Source organism: Nanorana parkeri, unplaced genomic scaffold, assembly GCF_000935625.1.
Source record: "Nanorana parkeri isolate BGI_ZX_2015 unplaced genomic scaffold, ASM93562v1 scaffold1261, whole genome shotgun sequence".
Lineage (NCBI taxonomy): Eukaryota > Metazoa > Chordata > Amphibia > Anura > Dicroglossidae > Nanorana > Nanorana parkeri.
The window spans coordinates 475,683-491,334 of NW_017307529.1; the positions used below are offsets into that span (position 1 = coordinate 475,683).

The window sequence follows — 15,652 nt, forward strand, 5'->3', positions numbered from 1 at the left end:
ATTATATTTGTGTTCTTGGGTTTAGATACACTTTAAGGGCCCATTCACACTGCATCCATTGCATTGTGATCTGTTGCGTTACGTTTTTCAACGGAAGGGCACAGATAAATGAATGGGTGTGAATGGGGCTACTTCACACCGCTCCGTTATGCTGAAAAAAGAAAGCAGAAAATGCGTTACTTTGTGCTGAAAAAAGTACTGTAACAGATCTGGTGTGAACATTTTTCAGTATCCTTCCATTAGCATCCATAAAAACGGATCGGAAGTAAATATATGAAGGTACAATTGCAGGTCTATGGACCCTCCGTTGACTTGCGATTTCCTTCCGATTTTGGTGTTTTGGTGTCAATGCACCCTAAAAGGTAACCGGTTAGGATGGTCGTTCTCTTCCCCTGGCTGAGGCTCGTATTGCATGACTCATGTAGCAGTTGTAGTCACAGTAATACATAGACCCGCTCTGTGCTCTAGCATCATTTTCGGGAGTCGGGCAATGGCAGGCTCTGTGAAAAGCAATAGTCACCATGACAGGTCCTATTAGGTCTTCATCATGGATACCTTTATGCTTTCAGTTTTAGAAGATTTAAAAAAAAAAAAAAATGCCCCATGTAGCCAGTGCGAAGTCCTGAAGAATTCCCTGTTTTTATATTCTGATTTGTGGTCATCTTTAATTGTAGCAGCACATCCGGTCAGGAATTCAATGTGAAAATGTTATTATACTACCCACGTCTCAGGTGTCGACATACATTCCATTGATCAGATAGTCAAGTTTGGTGTACTGGTGGCGGCGCCGCGCTTCAGATACTTTGTGACTGACCAGACCAATGATCAGCACAAGAAACATCACCCCAAATACTAAAGCGGCCACCAAGCCACTTTTGTCACTGTCACCCAAGTTGGTATTAAGAGCATCAAGATTTCGAGGGACTTCCTTTGTGTCCCCAGTAGGAGAAGGATCCTGCCCTTCTGGGGAAGTAAGCTCAGGAACAGATCGGTCCGCTTCTTGCATGTCCTTGTTGGTAAAGGTATGGTCACCATCTTTGAGAGTAGATTTGGCAGTCTTCAAGAGTGAAGTCTTTACTGGAAGGGTAGATTTGGCTTGATAGACAGCACTGCTGGTTGGAACCTGAGTGGTCTTAATAAGATGACCGGCCTGCAAGTTCTTCGCAGTGACAGCTGTGATGAAAGAATTGGCACTATTGTGATTTGAAAGAACCTTGGTGCCCTTTATATCAGAGCCTGGTGCTTTTTTAGTAACTTTACTTTGCCTTGTTGGGGCAGTGGAAGAGACTATGGTGGGCTTGGTGTTTGGGATGGGACGATGGGCAGCTTTGCTGATTTGTTGTGAAGTCCTAACAGATGGAATTGATGCAATGAGCTTTGGTGTCGGGTAATGGATCTCAAGGGTCTCAGGTTTTTTATTAATAGATTTTGTGTCCTTAGAGTCAGAAGAAAGTTTTTTTGAATCTTTGTGTCTGGAACTTGTCGTTGGTTCCACCAAAGGCTCCTCATCTGATGGCGAGACAGAAAGTTCAACCTCCTCAGAGTCTTTTACGTTCTTAGAGCTGGCTTCAATTTTCTCCAACTGTTTGTCTATGTTGTTGGCCAGATGAAGCAACTTGGAAGTGATATGGTCAGGCGTGTTAGCCTTGTCCTCCTTAGTGAGAGGTTTGACCTCACTCATATTGCTCTGAGACTCATCAGATGGAGAGTCCTTCCTGATCGCATCATCATGTTGACTCAACCTTTCCTCAAATTCTGGCTCTGGAGAGAAGGTTCCCTGGACGACCGCACTCGACTTCTTATGTGAAGAGTTCTGCACCTTGCCATTGTTTTTAGACTTTGGGCTCTCCAGCAAATCCTCCGTTAAGTCAAGATTACTCTTTTCTTTCGCTGAAACAAAAAAGCAAAATCACAATCACCAACTCCACACAAAGTATCAGAAAACAGACCGCTACAAAATGACTGTTGAAGGCCCAAATCCAACAAAAAATTGTTTCTCCTCTACCAACCTGTCCAGAAGGAGAAACTCACAACCCCACGGGATTGGGTCATGGGGCAGGATTCCGGCTTGGGGCAGAAGAACAGGTAACAGTTTTGCAGTGCATTTCTGATTCGGTTGTCATATACTGCAAGGTTGCAGGTTTGTTCACCTGGAAAGAAAAATCAAATGTGATCAGATTTCTAGATTAGAGGAAACCTGTACTGTACAGTAAGTTCTGTGTGTGGGCCTCCATTGATGACTTTCTCCTAAAAATACCAGATGCCCGTCTGCTTTTTGTGTTGTAAAACAAAAACAAAAAATGATGAGAAAGCAGTGAGCCAATTGGAGATCCTGCATGTGAGGGCCTGGGGCCACGCAACGTATATCTTGGGTATATTTCCTTCTTGGGAGCTACATACAGCCGCTCATAGAAATTAAAGGCTGTTTGTGGCTGTACACTGGGTATATGCTGGACTTGAGTTATGTTTGTATGGCACGTACAGCCAAATGCAGCCATTGATTTCTGCGTGGTTGTACGCAGAGAACATTTTTCCTGGCTCCCCGGCCAGGAAATACGCCCACATTTTATGTTGAACAGCCCTAGGCACCAGTGTGTATGAGCCCTACAGAGCAGAACCAACGAATACACAATTTCCTTAGGGATGTCATGTTTGAAAGGACATTTTAGGGACCATTTACATTTCTGCAGTGCATTAATGCAAATGTGTTGACGAGTGTCCCACAGTATCATGATTTGCATTAAAACAGCCTATTAAAAAATAATGGGCTGCCAATGCACCAAAATACTACAAAAATCAGATGTTCCACAGTTTTTAAACGGAACGTAATGCAATGCGCCACGGTACATTGCCATGTGTTGCAGTGCTCTGTAATAGATGCAATGCCTTAGTGGGTTAGGGTGCTATTCAAAATGAATGGCACCGTGATGTGGCAATGCATGTAATGCACATGTTCCTATAACGCATAGATGTTAATGGGCCCCCTAAATTTAGAAAGTCACAGCTGTCAAAAATAAGTAAATTTTAATGTCACTAAATTAAAAAATGGCTTGTTTAGCAATATAATATAACTGTTTTAATGGAAGTGGAGTTTTCCTTTAAGGAAGCTGGCCCTAAGCTATCCTTATATCATTACACCAGGGCCATAACTACAGATCATGGGGCTCCATAGCAAAAATGTGATGAGGGGGCCCCCATGATGCTATGGCTATAGTTACGCCACTGCATTACACTATATCCTAGGTGTACTCACCTAAGCTGTTTAGCTTCGAGCAGCAGGCAGACGCACACTCCTCCGCATTTGCAGCGTTTAGAGGGTCAGTAAAGCGGGCACCTTTAGCCACGGAATTTGGAACATCTACCACCATGTTGGGTATTTCATCGGGGACACATTCTGAGAAGCCGGGGGCAGAGGAGTCTGCTGACAGCAGAACGGGGAGCAGTAAAGCCCAGATGAGGTGGGGTGTGAAGACAAACATGGTGGCCGGATCATAGGGAAGAGTCAAGGGAGAATCAGACCGGGTGGCATCACATCACAGAGATCTGTGTATCTGGAAATCAGAAATCTAAAGTTACAGAAGCAGAAAAAAAAAAAGAAATGATAAAAGATAAAAATCAGCAAATCATTAAACTTTCATCAACACGGAATACTAAATTTTGATTGTGGTTTACCCGAATGAAAGATTTGACATAACTCCTTGGCTGGGTCACATTTTTATGAGATTTCATATTAAGAGAAGATGATGCGCCCTCTGCTGGCCATCTGTATGTCAGGTAGTGCAAGGAGCACATCATTGTGTTGGTTATTAAAAGGGATCCATGCAAAATTAAATACAATGCATTCTTTTTGAAGTGAAGTCTACGGGCAGAACACAGAACAGTGTGTGGCAAAGAACAACTATTAGTAGACATGTTTGAGTCTCTGAACCTCCTCAGCACTTTAATGTTATTGTGGAGTGTATGGGTGTGTGGCGGGGATATTTTCTAACACATATTTGATGGACTACAATCTCTCATTTAGTTAACTAATTTGTATTGAGATTGTAGTCCATCACGGGAGCGAGCTTAAGCGATGGCTACTTTACAACACACACAGGGCCAAGAGGAACAAAAGTAGCCACCCTCCAGAAGGAAGGACAGTGTCAGCACCAATTCAGAGATGATTTGAGAATCTACAGCCCAGTGATACACAAATAAGATACATTTTTGTTAATAGTTAAAATGACATTAAACCCTCAGATTTTTTTACATAAAACAATACTGTAATGTGTGCTTTACTGGAATCCATGGTTGTTTCCCTTCTCTTTGCTGCTCTTCCTTTTAAATCTGTATCTGTTCTCATGCTCTGCAGAACTTCTGTTTTGCAGCAGACTGCCTTGTCTCAGGAATGGATACACGGTGTCTGTGTATCCGTTTGCATAGGCTTGTAACCTGAGCCAGCACTACAGGAAGAGGCCCTGAGCTGCAAAGGGAAGTTCTGCAGAGCATGAGAAGACATGAGGATTTAAAAAGGAAGAGCAGCAAAGAGAAGGGAAACAACCATGGATTACAGTAAGGCACACATTACAGTATTGGTTTATGTTAAAAAATCTGAGGGTTTAATGTCACTTTAAGTACTTGAATGCATTTTTAAGGCTTAACTCCTGAGTTTAGTGTCACTTTAACCTGGGCATCGTCTGCTATAGGGCTGAGCATGGCTACAGTATATGGCAGAGTTAACAACTTAATAACTATCTACTCTTACTTCATAAGAACCAGAGATTAAGAAAGAAGATAAATATTTGCTACCACTGTTTATCTGCATATAGTCATCTGGCCCTGCAAAGAGCTTCTCTGGAAGCAAGGCGTTCAAAGAACACTGCGCGCCAATCACTCCCCAATGCCAGGCAGAGAGTGGCAAGGTGACCCAGCAGCCGCCACCTACGTACGCCATTTATTTTAGGCACAGAAACCTAGATGTATGGGTGTGTGGCGGGGATATTTTCTAACACATATTTGATGGACTACAATCTCTCATTTAGTTAACTAATTTGTATTGAGATTGTAGTCCATCACGGGAGCGAGCTTAAGCGATGGCTACTTTACAACACACACAGGGCCAAGAGGAACAAAAGTAGCCACCCTCCAGAAGGAAGGACAGTGTCAGCACCAATTCAGAGATGATTTGAGAATCTACAGCCCAGTGATACACAAATAAGATACATTTTTGTTAATAGTTAAAATGACATTAAACCCTCAGATTTTTTTACATAAAACAATACTGTAATGTGTGCTTTACTGGAATCCATGGTTGTTTCCCTTCTCTTTGCTGCTCTTCCTTTTAAATCTGTATCTGTTCTCATGCTCTGCAGAACTTCTGTTTTGCAGCAGACTGCCTTGTCTCAGGAATGGATACACGGTGTCTGTGTATCCGTTTGCATAGGCTTGTAACCTGAGCCAGCACTACAGGAAGAGGCCCTGAGCTGCAAAGGGAAGTTCTGCAGAGCATGAGAAGACATGAGGATTTAAAAAGGAAGAGCAGCAAAGAGAAGGGAAACAACCATGGATTACAGTAAGGCACACATTACAGTATTGGTTTATGTTAAAAAATCTGAGGGTTTAATGTCACTTTAAGTACTTGAATGCATTTTTAAGGCTTAACTCCTGAGTTTAGTGTCACTTTAACCTGGGCATCGTCTGCTATAGGGCTGAGCATGGCTACAGTATATGGCAGAGTTAACAACTTAATAACTATCTACTCTTACTTCATAAGAACCAGAGATTAAGAAAGAAGATAAATATTTGCTACCACTGTTTATCTGCATATAGTCATCTGGCCCTGCAAAGAGCTTCTCTGGAAGCAAGGCGTTCAAAGAACACTGCGCGCCAATCACTCCCCAATGCCAGGCAGAGAGTGGCAAGGTGACCCAGCAGCCGCCACCTACGTACGCCATTTATTTTAGGCACAGAAACCTAGTATTTATCTTAATGACCGCTCACCTCCTCTGTCACCAGGGATCATAATACGAGACGAATCCCTTCGGCTCAGCAACACATATCTGCAAGCCAAAAACAGGAAAACAGATGGTTACAACATATCCTGGTAGAAGATCATCACTGGGTTCAAATAAACAAAATATAAGATTGCTGCAACGGAAAGATTGTTCTGAGTTTCGTGCGCTGGTTGATTGTACGCTGAAGCAGCAATCATTTTGTCTACTGCAGGGGGCACATCATTTCTCACTGGGACGGCTTGTTCCTGTAAATCCAGAGGAGGCCCGCTGCCAACTAAAATATCTTCCCCATTATACACACTTATTAGGAAAGAATGCTTTGTTTCCGAATAGTCCACGTCAGGGATCCTTAAAAGTCTCCAGCACCGACATCCCCCCGTAACAGTCCCCGCTTCCCTTCCTGTACTCCTACGTGCATTGACTTTTCATATGATTACTAGATTGTAAGCTCTCATGGTCAGGGCCCTCTTAACCCTCCTGTATTGAAGTAGTATTGTAACTGTACTCCCTTCATTTTGTAAAAGGTCTACACAAAAACAGTTGGCACTATAGAAATCCTAAATAATAATAAATAATAATGACAGCACATTGTAAGAAGTTTATTTTCTTACATGCCTTCAAAGCTGAACTCCGGGTATAACTTATTATGCATACCTATATAGGTCCACATTGGCCCAATGTAAGTATGCATATGTCATACCTGAGCGGCCCAGCTGGAGCTACTACAGTTCTTTAAAGTAATCTTCCAGGTCCTGGTATTGTGCAGTGTTGAGTGGCTTCCCCTGTGCAGTGAAAACACATGGGGTCACTCGCTTGGCACAGTGGTCATTCAGCAGAACATTTAAAATGGTTATCAATGAATACATGGCATTCTTTAATTGGATGAAGAGCATTGACATTACAACCCTCGTCCAACCAGAGAATGCCTTGTATTCATTTATAAAAATACTAGGGGTTCCACCTGGCTGCCATTGGCATGTCACTAGCGCCCCTAGATGAAGATGACAAGTAGAGGAATTTTCTATACTCGCCAGAGCCATCTAGGGATATCTGTAAGAAGGCAAATGGACTTGCTGTATTTTTTTTTCCTTGAAAACTTTTTGCTGGTCACCCGACTAGCTTTCCTAATTCAGAATTTATTTTAAATTGAGAAAGTTAGACAGATGACCAGCGAAAATTCAAGAAAAAAACCCTCCAAAAAACAGCAAGTCCAGTTGCCTTGATTTATTTTTTTACAGATATACCACGACCTGGATGAATAAGAACTTTCACAGACACATCTACTATGCTATTGCCATGTGAATGACATGGGTGGAACTTTTATATATGCACCCTTAGGCATTCTCTGAATGGCCAGAGTGCCAAGCAAGCGACAGCCCAGTGCAGTATCAGGACCCAAAATGCTGTAAAGCACTGCAGACGCTCCAGCTGAGCCGCTCAGGTATAGCATATGCATGCTTACATTGGGTCATGCTGAACCAATGCGTATGCATAATACGTTATACCCAGAGTTGAGCTTTAAGATTGGCGCTCTTGTTTTTTTGCTTAGCGAACTGGCAATTTTCGAAAGTTTAATTCAGAGCTCGTGCATACCAGGGCGGCTGCGGATCAGCGAGGTTTCCGCACGGATTTCAAAAAGGGAGGTTTTAATTGCGTTTCAGCGATGAAATGCAATTAAAAACACCCAAAACCGCGCTGATCAGTGCGGTTCCATTAAAAGCTGTATGGAAACTGCACTGATCAGCGCAGCAAAAAAGCATTAGGGAGCAGTTCGGGTGGGGGGCGGTTTGGATCGCGCTGAGCCGCGCAGTCGTATAACGGTCCCCATAGGAATGTATAGGATCATTCATGTTGGCTGAACCGCCCCGGTGTGAACGGGGCCTACGATTGTAAATATTGTTTTGCGAGCACCCTCGGGTGGTTCACCTTATTGGAACAGGGGGCATAAATGCAGCATTATTTGGATGTTTAACACACACCGTGAAAAAGGACTAGGACTAGCACTGTGCATATTAAACATCATTTTACAACCAGCAATATATATTTTGGGATCACCATCACCCTTGCGCTTTATCCCCACTATTGTTTATTTTAGTTCACAAATCTGCCTCAATATACTAATGCTAGGCTCACATTTTGGACGATTCCTGCCACGGGTGGCCCTAACACCACCCGGTTCCACAAACTTTGATTTCAAAATTAAAAAAAAGGTACAGAACAGTGATTGCATGTGTCAATGGGGGAATCAAGTGATTTTCTTTCACTCAGCCCCACTAGCCTGGCTACCTTTAGACCCCATTCACACTGAGATACATTTTCAGCGCGATTTTGAGCTGAGTGAGATTGAGCTACAGTGCACATTTTGTTGCGCTACGTAGCGCGACTTTTCGCAGGGACTTCATAGCTGCTACATTGGGCTGTAACCAATCAAAAGCGGTCTTGATGCGGCATCATTCCTTCCTATATTTCTGTGCAAAAGTGGCACTTCGGTAGCGCGACATTGAGCTACACCATTAAAAGCTATTGGTCCAAATCGCACAAAATTGCTAGGTCACTCCAGCAGCAAACTGAAGCAGCAGACTACCAACGCAAGAACAAGGAAAATCTGCCTTATGCCCTATTATTGTGCTCTGAAAACCAGTAGGACACATTGCATTTTGGCGCAGCACAGCACTTTCACAACGCGATGCAGTGCATTGGAACGGCATTCAAGCTGGGGGAAAAAGCAAGCGTTGCAATGCTTTCAACCAACACACTACAGCACAGGGCACTGTGCGTTTACAGCACACACCAGCTTGCCTTACGTGCTCATTAATGCATGCTGTTCGGTGTAAATGAGCCCTTGGCTGGATTCATGCTTGAGCATCGGCATCTGTGGTAGTTTATTGCGCATTTGTGCACACGTTTTGTGCACTCTAAGTCTTGAGCATTTTTGTAACTGTTAGCCTTACAATGCATCATGGGACTTGTAGTTACACAACAGCTGTGCTGGCCAGAGTTGCCCACCCCTGCACTTGGAGCTGCGTTATACGGGTTTTAGGCGTTCTTATCGGGCTCAAAAATGCAAGACAATGCCTAAAAAAAAGCTCTTGTATTTTTTCAGAGTGACAGCACATTGTACAAATGCGGACGAGCACAATAGAAAAAGATAGAAATCTGAGTGACTGATGAGTGTTGGCGCACTTCTGGAAGGTGCGAGTGCGGGCTTAATGAAACACAGGAGGAAGCCAGATCCATAAAGATGGAGTCGACGTTGCATGATGAGGATTACACAATAAAAGAGTTTCTGGAGAAGGTCGCCTCTTCTATAACACAGATGATGTGCTTTCTTCCATGAAATGATTACAGCCCCCAGGAAGAACAGCGTGAAACCCAATAAAAGGATTATTGAAATTGAAATGTTTTGCAGATTTTCTCTGAACCGATAAGAAACATCTCGCACAGGTCACTCCTCATATAAAAAGTAGAGATTATTTGTCTGTAAACGCCGTGACTCAAAAAGAGTTCCCCTTTGACATGGAAACATTGTTTTGCAAATGAAAGCCGGAGCAGGGTGACCGGGGATTGTGTTGCTGCGGACGGTCACTAACAACAAAAACGCCGGGACTTTGTGTGCTGTGTGATTTTACAGCATTCAGTAAACTGAAAATTTAAAGTAGATGTAAATTCTAACTGAAGGACACTTGGGGGTCTATTTATATATACACATTGTAAGGAGTTTCCTTAGTGTGGGGCAAAAGCAGGAAGGTTTTGTTTTTGCAAAAGAGACACATAATGGGGTTAATTTATAAAAAAAAAAAAAAAAAGGTATAGCAGGTGGATGATGTTTGCACGGCATTAGTGCCCCTATATGGCGTTGACGAGCATTGGAAATTCCTATACTTGTCAGCACCATCTAGGTGTACTAGTGCCATGCAATCCGCATTATATACATATACATATATATAAATCTGTGCCGATACTGGGTACTCGTAAAAATGCCCCAATACGAAGGGCCCATACCGGTGCTTTAAATGAGTTCGACTGCCTGAGATCCCGCGCTTGTTGGGGACCTCACGGCGGCTGTCTTTTACAGCGCTGGTCCGGCCGAACATTGCCTCCTCTGCCCTGTCGCCAGCACCCCCGAGGCCGCGCACAGCCCTGGGGAGACGTCGCACACAGCCCCGGAGACACCACGCACAGCCTGGTAAGCAACACAGTATGTAGCTTTATATTATTGCATTGCTGTAAAATGTTTTGCTGGAATTTGTAGTCCTCCTCAATGCAGATGGTATTCTGCTGGGATTTGTAGTACCTCTACAGCTTGGAGTCAGTGACAAAACTACCAGGGTCACAGCAGTTGCAGCCATGACTGGGTCCTGGCGCGCCACCACTGTGCTAAAATTAGTCTGTATTGTTTTAGAAAATATGTCACATGACACACTAAAAAAGTATTGGTAATTGGCACCAGTGAGTACATGAGGGGAAAAAAAAAAAACAACTGTACTCGGTCTTGAAAAAAATGGTATCGGTGCACTAAGTTCTCCCAAGCCCGTGCAAAGTGACACCTCCCTCCTGGCCCATTCACCCCGCTTTTGTGAAATGTAGTTGCGGGGTGGGTAAGGCCTTGGCCACAACTGAATGTGCCACAAAGGGGGGTGCATCAGTGACAGTTTTGCCCAGATGTGTGTGAACTCCAGGAAACTAGGCTCACATCAAGCCCCTGCTCGCAACCTGTGACCGGACAGTGAAGGAGAGGCAGCACGGTGATGAGATCATCCCTCTGCTCACTCATCAGCACATAAACTGAACAGCTTATTGTCCGGCTTCACTTTCTTCTAGTCTGAGCTCTGCTTAGGTACTTACTCTGCTTTCATGTAAAAAAAAAAAAAACCTGCAATAAATTGTGTCTGTTACGGGCAGGGTCCTCCTTACCATCTTGACTTGAATTGTATTGTGATTGTAATGTCTTTCCTGTATTATAAAGCGCTGCGCAAACTGTTGGCGCTCTATAAATCCTGTATAATAATAATAATAATAATAATAATCTGTATATTCCAACATACATCTGCACACATAGGATGTTATTGCTGACCTCTTTCCATTGGATCAGCATGAAAGCCAGGTAACAAGCATTTTCAGAAAGAGAGCAGCATGTGTGCCCAGCGCAGGACCCTTGTCCATCAACTCTTCTCTGGTAGAAAACTGCAGACCTGTCAGGATATAACAATGGCTTAGTGGCTGAGACCCCAGACGGAGTGGAAGGAAGGGAAGCCGGGCCAATGGAGATAACAGGGTGAGAGAGACCAGAATCAGAATCCATTAGAAGAAAATAACCCTAATAAACATATATTTCTTAGAAACATTTCCAGACCTTATCTAAAGTAAGCTGGTTTCCACTGCAAAAGAATGTTATGGCATCTTATATACAGAATGTGAGAGAGAAAAATCTGTGAACCATATTAAGTATGGATATACATTAATGAGAACAAAAAGGGAGCGGGAGAGGAGAACAAAAAGGGAGCGGGAGAGGAGAACAAAAAGGGAGCGGGAGAGGAGAACAAAAAGGGAGCGGGAGAGGAGAGCGGGAGAGAGCAAGCATCAGCGAGAGAGAGAGACACACAACAGTTTTGGGTAAAGTAAGAGCAAAGGTAGCCTTTCCTCAGCCAAGAAACACAATTGATCCATGTCTGATTGATCATTAATGGTGCTTCCAGCTTGAGGAAGGGCTGGCTGTTTTTTTTCCTGAAACTGTTGCAATTTTGTAAATACTTTGTACATAGTTTCACCTGTTATATATATATATATACACATATACACACACACACACACACACACACACACAATATATATACATTGTATGTATGTATGTATGTATTAATTTTTTTTCCAAGCTTCAAGCTTTTTTTTTCAGGGATCAACAATTGTGCCGTTGCCTGGTAGAGAGGCTGGAGGGGTGGGTGGTTCTGCTTGGTGACAGGTCCTGCACTACACCAGATACACTAATCAGGAAAGACTCGACTGACAAGTTTAGAAATCAGGAGTTTCCCCAAATGAGAGCCCGCACAATGGGCCGGGGGGTCAAAGGTAACACAAAAGCAAAGAAAAAAAATCTGGAAGGAATCTAATAAAGAGCGGGTACACAGTGCTGGGCGGATTTAATTTGCCCCATGGACCGCAAGGTGCTCAGTCACCTCTTGGGGTCTCCATCAGCCACAATTCCTGAAACTCCGCTTTACTGAGACAGCGTTTGACATTTCCTCACTGAAAACAATGGCCTGTGTGGAAAATGCTAAAGCTGTATTTGGTTTTAGATAATGTAGCGAATGGTTAATACCCCATCAGTTTTTTTCTTTGTGTCCCTTCCGGGGAGAATTCCCTTTACTTCCTATTGCAGAGACAGAACAGGAAATAAGGGCTTGTTCACACCAAATGCAGACCAGATCTGCAAGAGTTTCTGCACACGTAGTGCGTTATACTGTGTTTTTTGCCCCGTTTTTGATGTGTTCCGGGCCGTTTTTGGTTAAAAAAATAAAATTAACATTTATTTATTCTAGAGCTGCAGCCAACGATTATTTTCAAAATCGATTAGTTAGCCGATTATTAAGTTCGATTAATCGGTTAATCGGATAAACAATCAAATACATTTTAAAAAATGGCTCCAGTGATGGACCACTAGTTTGTATTGAAAGGAGCAAGCTTGGAGCGGTGGAAGTAAAAAAGAAACTTTTAAAACGGGCTTGCAGTGCGTTCCAGGGTGTTTGTTTGCGTTCCAGAGCAGGTAAAATAGGGCTTGTTGCAGTTTTTTTTACATGCTCTGAAACTGAACGCTGCGGTGTGAACTAGAGCCCAAAATACCATTGGAATACATTGGACGCAGTTTTGATCCAGTTTGCAACTGCTCTGCTCCTGGAACGCGCTTGGTGTGAACTAGCCCTAAGAGGAGATTGCTCCAAAGTCAGGGAAATCTCCTTGTATAAACTATTGCTGGAACCAGTGTCCCCATTTCCCCTTAATGCCTGTTCTGATGACATTTTCCTTGGCTTACGGTCCCATTGACAAGGATCACCAAGACACAAAGAGAGGATGACAGGCAGCTATACAAATGTTGCCGCAGTCTAACCCTTCCCCACTCTCACATACACTTTAAAGTGCCTTGAAGCTGAAGTTTAAAAAGGAGAACTATGGGGTCAGGGCTTTTCCCCATAGTTCTCCTTAGGATAACGGGAGGACACAAACTAGCGTCCTCCCGTCACCCTAGGCTCAGTATACCGCGAGCTCGCGGTATACCGAGACGCCGCAGCTGAAGCGGATCCCGATTTAATCCACCTACAGTATGTTTTACCTTTGCTGGTCCCCCTCTACCCTCCCCCCTTCATCAACATGCTGATTCCATAAAACCTGTTTTCATGACATACCTATTTGAGACACAGTGATGTCATCACCAGAGCTCTGTGTTTCCCCAGGTGACAATAAGGGCTTGTTAACACCAAATCCAAGGCGTTCCAGCACGGTTAGTGGCTGGAATGCACACAGCAAGCCTTCCTGCCTTCTGGGGCGTGGTGCATTCAAGTCGATGGCATGACAGCCATGCCTCCCGCCCCACAGTGCATTCGCCCACAGCAGTATGTATGGCAAAGCAATGCCCGCAGTGCGATCGCAAAAGATAGCGCATGCAACTGGATTTGGTGTGAACAAGCCCCAAAGGAAATAGAAAAGAAAACTAATGCAGCCACCACATTTAAGGACTGGTGAGATGTCATATAAAACATTTCTGTTCTTCGGTTTGGATACGCCATAATCAAATTTGCAAACGCGCCAAGAAACTTGGTAACAAACGACAAGCGCATCACCGAGGAGATTTAGTGTCGGCGTCTGCAAATATTTGGAGAGGGAGGTCAATATTTCTCCCGTCGCTGAAGACAAAAGATTTGGCAGAAGACGCTCTCCGTTCTGCATAAGCGCAAAGCTCGAGTGTGACACCTGATCAGCGTGGTCACGTGACCCAACACGTGCGGATCACAGAGCGACCTCATTATACATCCTCATCAGGCATTGTTATAGGAATTTTGATTATGAATCCCGGTAGGCATTGGGCTCCACCCACAAAATGGATGCTGCCGATATGTTCTGAATGCGACATCTGGCAGCGATTGGATTTTTACTAGCGGGAGGATCAAGCAAAGCAACCTATAAAGCGGATCCTCACACTTCGGATGTGACGCAACCGATCGACCATCAAAGACACAAAAATCGAAGGAATTCTCCTTCTCCAGAACAAAAGCCGTCCGCCGAGTCGTACTTCAGCTTATGTCCTAACACCAGGAGAGCAGTCCGAGCAAAGCCAGCGCGTTGGTACACCGGAGGCGTGCTCAGTTCCTTAGCCAAGCGCTGAGTAGCTGTTCTGCAGCACTTCAGTTCACTGCAGCAACTTCACTGAACGCTTTGGCTGCAGAGCCAAACAAAATGGCGGAGGATAATATTTTTGACCAATAGGTACCATTTTACAGCAAATATTTTGTGTGCTTGTCCACCAAAACATTAAATTGTAGGTTCCCGCACTGAATTGATTTCCTTAATTGAGGTTCAGGCACCTTTCTACAGCACTGCCAGGTCTGCCCACAGTTAAAATGGCCACCGGTGCTCTGTCCCCATCTTCCCCGTCACACTCAGCGCTCTGCATCCACATTCACTACGAGTGCAAAGTTAGCAGTGCTGAGCGCTGACTTGCATCGCAGCGGTCAGCGGCAGTTTGGAGAGAATTCTCTGACTTTGTCATTATGAGGTACTCAGTGTAGATTAATGAGAACGTGGCTCTGTCACACTGGCAGGAGAGGAGATCTGATTTTTCTCTGCTGCAGTCCAGTAACACTTACAAGTCATGTCCCACCCCCCAGCCTGTGATTGGACAGTGCAAGGAGAAGCAAAAGACTGATGAGCTCTCTCCTCCTATCATCATTGTTAGCACTGCAGTATAACTGATTGGCTCCTTCTGCTACTTCATTTATATGGAGTATGGAAGGGTTTGACTCTCAGTCAGGTGTTAAATGCTGTCCGTGCCCCCACTGGGGAGGTTAACCCGCTCTACCTGTCCCAGAGATCATTATCAGTTCCTGTTGCGTCTCCAAGACAGGAAGTAAAGGGAAATCTCACCAATGGGACACAGATAGCAGAAACAAAGTGATTTAACCCTTCCCTGTCCGATACAAAGTGTATGGCTATGCATACACTTTAATATGTCTTTCTTCTATAATTGCCTGGAGTTCAGGATAAGAGGGTCAGCCCTGCATGATGCCAGGTGCCTGCTGGGGTAAAGTAAGCTAACAAACTCGGGGGGCAGCGGCAAGTTACCAGCAATCTGAGCATGCCAAGAATGCCCAGCGGCCAGGACTTCCCAGGAAGGGGGGCCCATGACTGCCCACAAGGCATGCCTGGTACGTGTGCCATTATATAGCACTGGGCACACCCTGCAGACAGGAGCACACTGCTGGAATGTAAATGCTGATGCAGAAATCCAATATCACACAGAGGTCAGACCGTGCTGGCACCAGGGAGGACGGGCACTGCCCTCGCCACCTGCACCATGGCCACGTGTCCTGCTAACATATGGTAGACCTGCACTGCCTTATCCTATACACGGCCTTGTGTGCACATGCTTGGGAGGGGTGTGGGGGGGCTAC

At 44.4% G+C, this 15,652-nt stretch overlaps 1 protein-coding gene across 1 annotated transcript in view; it reads right to left on the bottom strand.

The window, feature by feature from the left end:
• Positions 1–701: 701 nt before the first annotated feature.
• MANSC1 (MANSC domain containing 1) overlaps positions 702–15,652 on the bottom strand; it is a 15,403-nt gene continuing 452 nt past the window's right edge. Inside the window, exons 2-4 of the mRNA XM_018568911.1 lie at positions 3,254–3,551; positions 2,010–2,150; positions 702–1,890 (exon numbers count right to left, since the gene is read on the bottom strand). Of these exons, the coding sequence (XP_018424413.1) occupies positions 728–1,890; positions 2,010–2,150; positions 3,254–3,479 (1,530 nt within the window). The 5' untranslated portion in view covers positions 3,480–3,551 and the 3' untranslated portion in view covers positions 702–727. The remainder of the gene's footprint in view (positions 1,891–2,009; positions 2,151–3,253; positions 3,552–15,652) is intronic.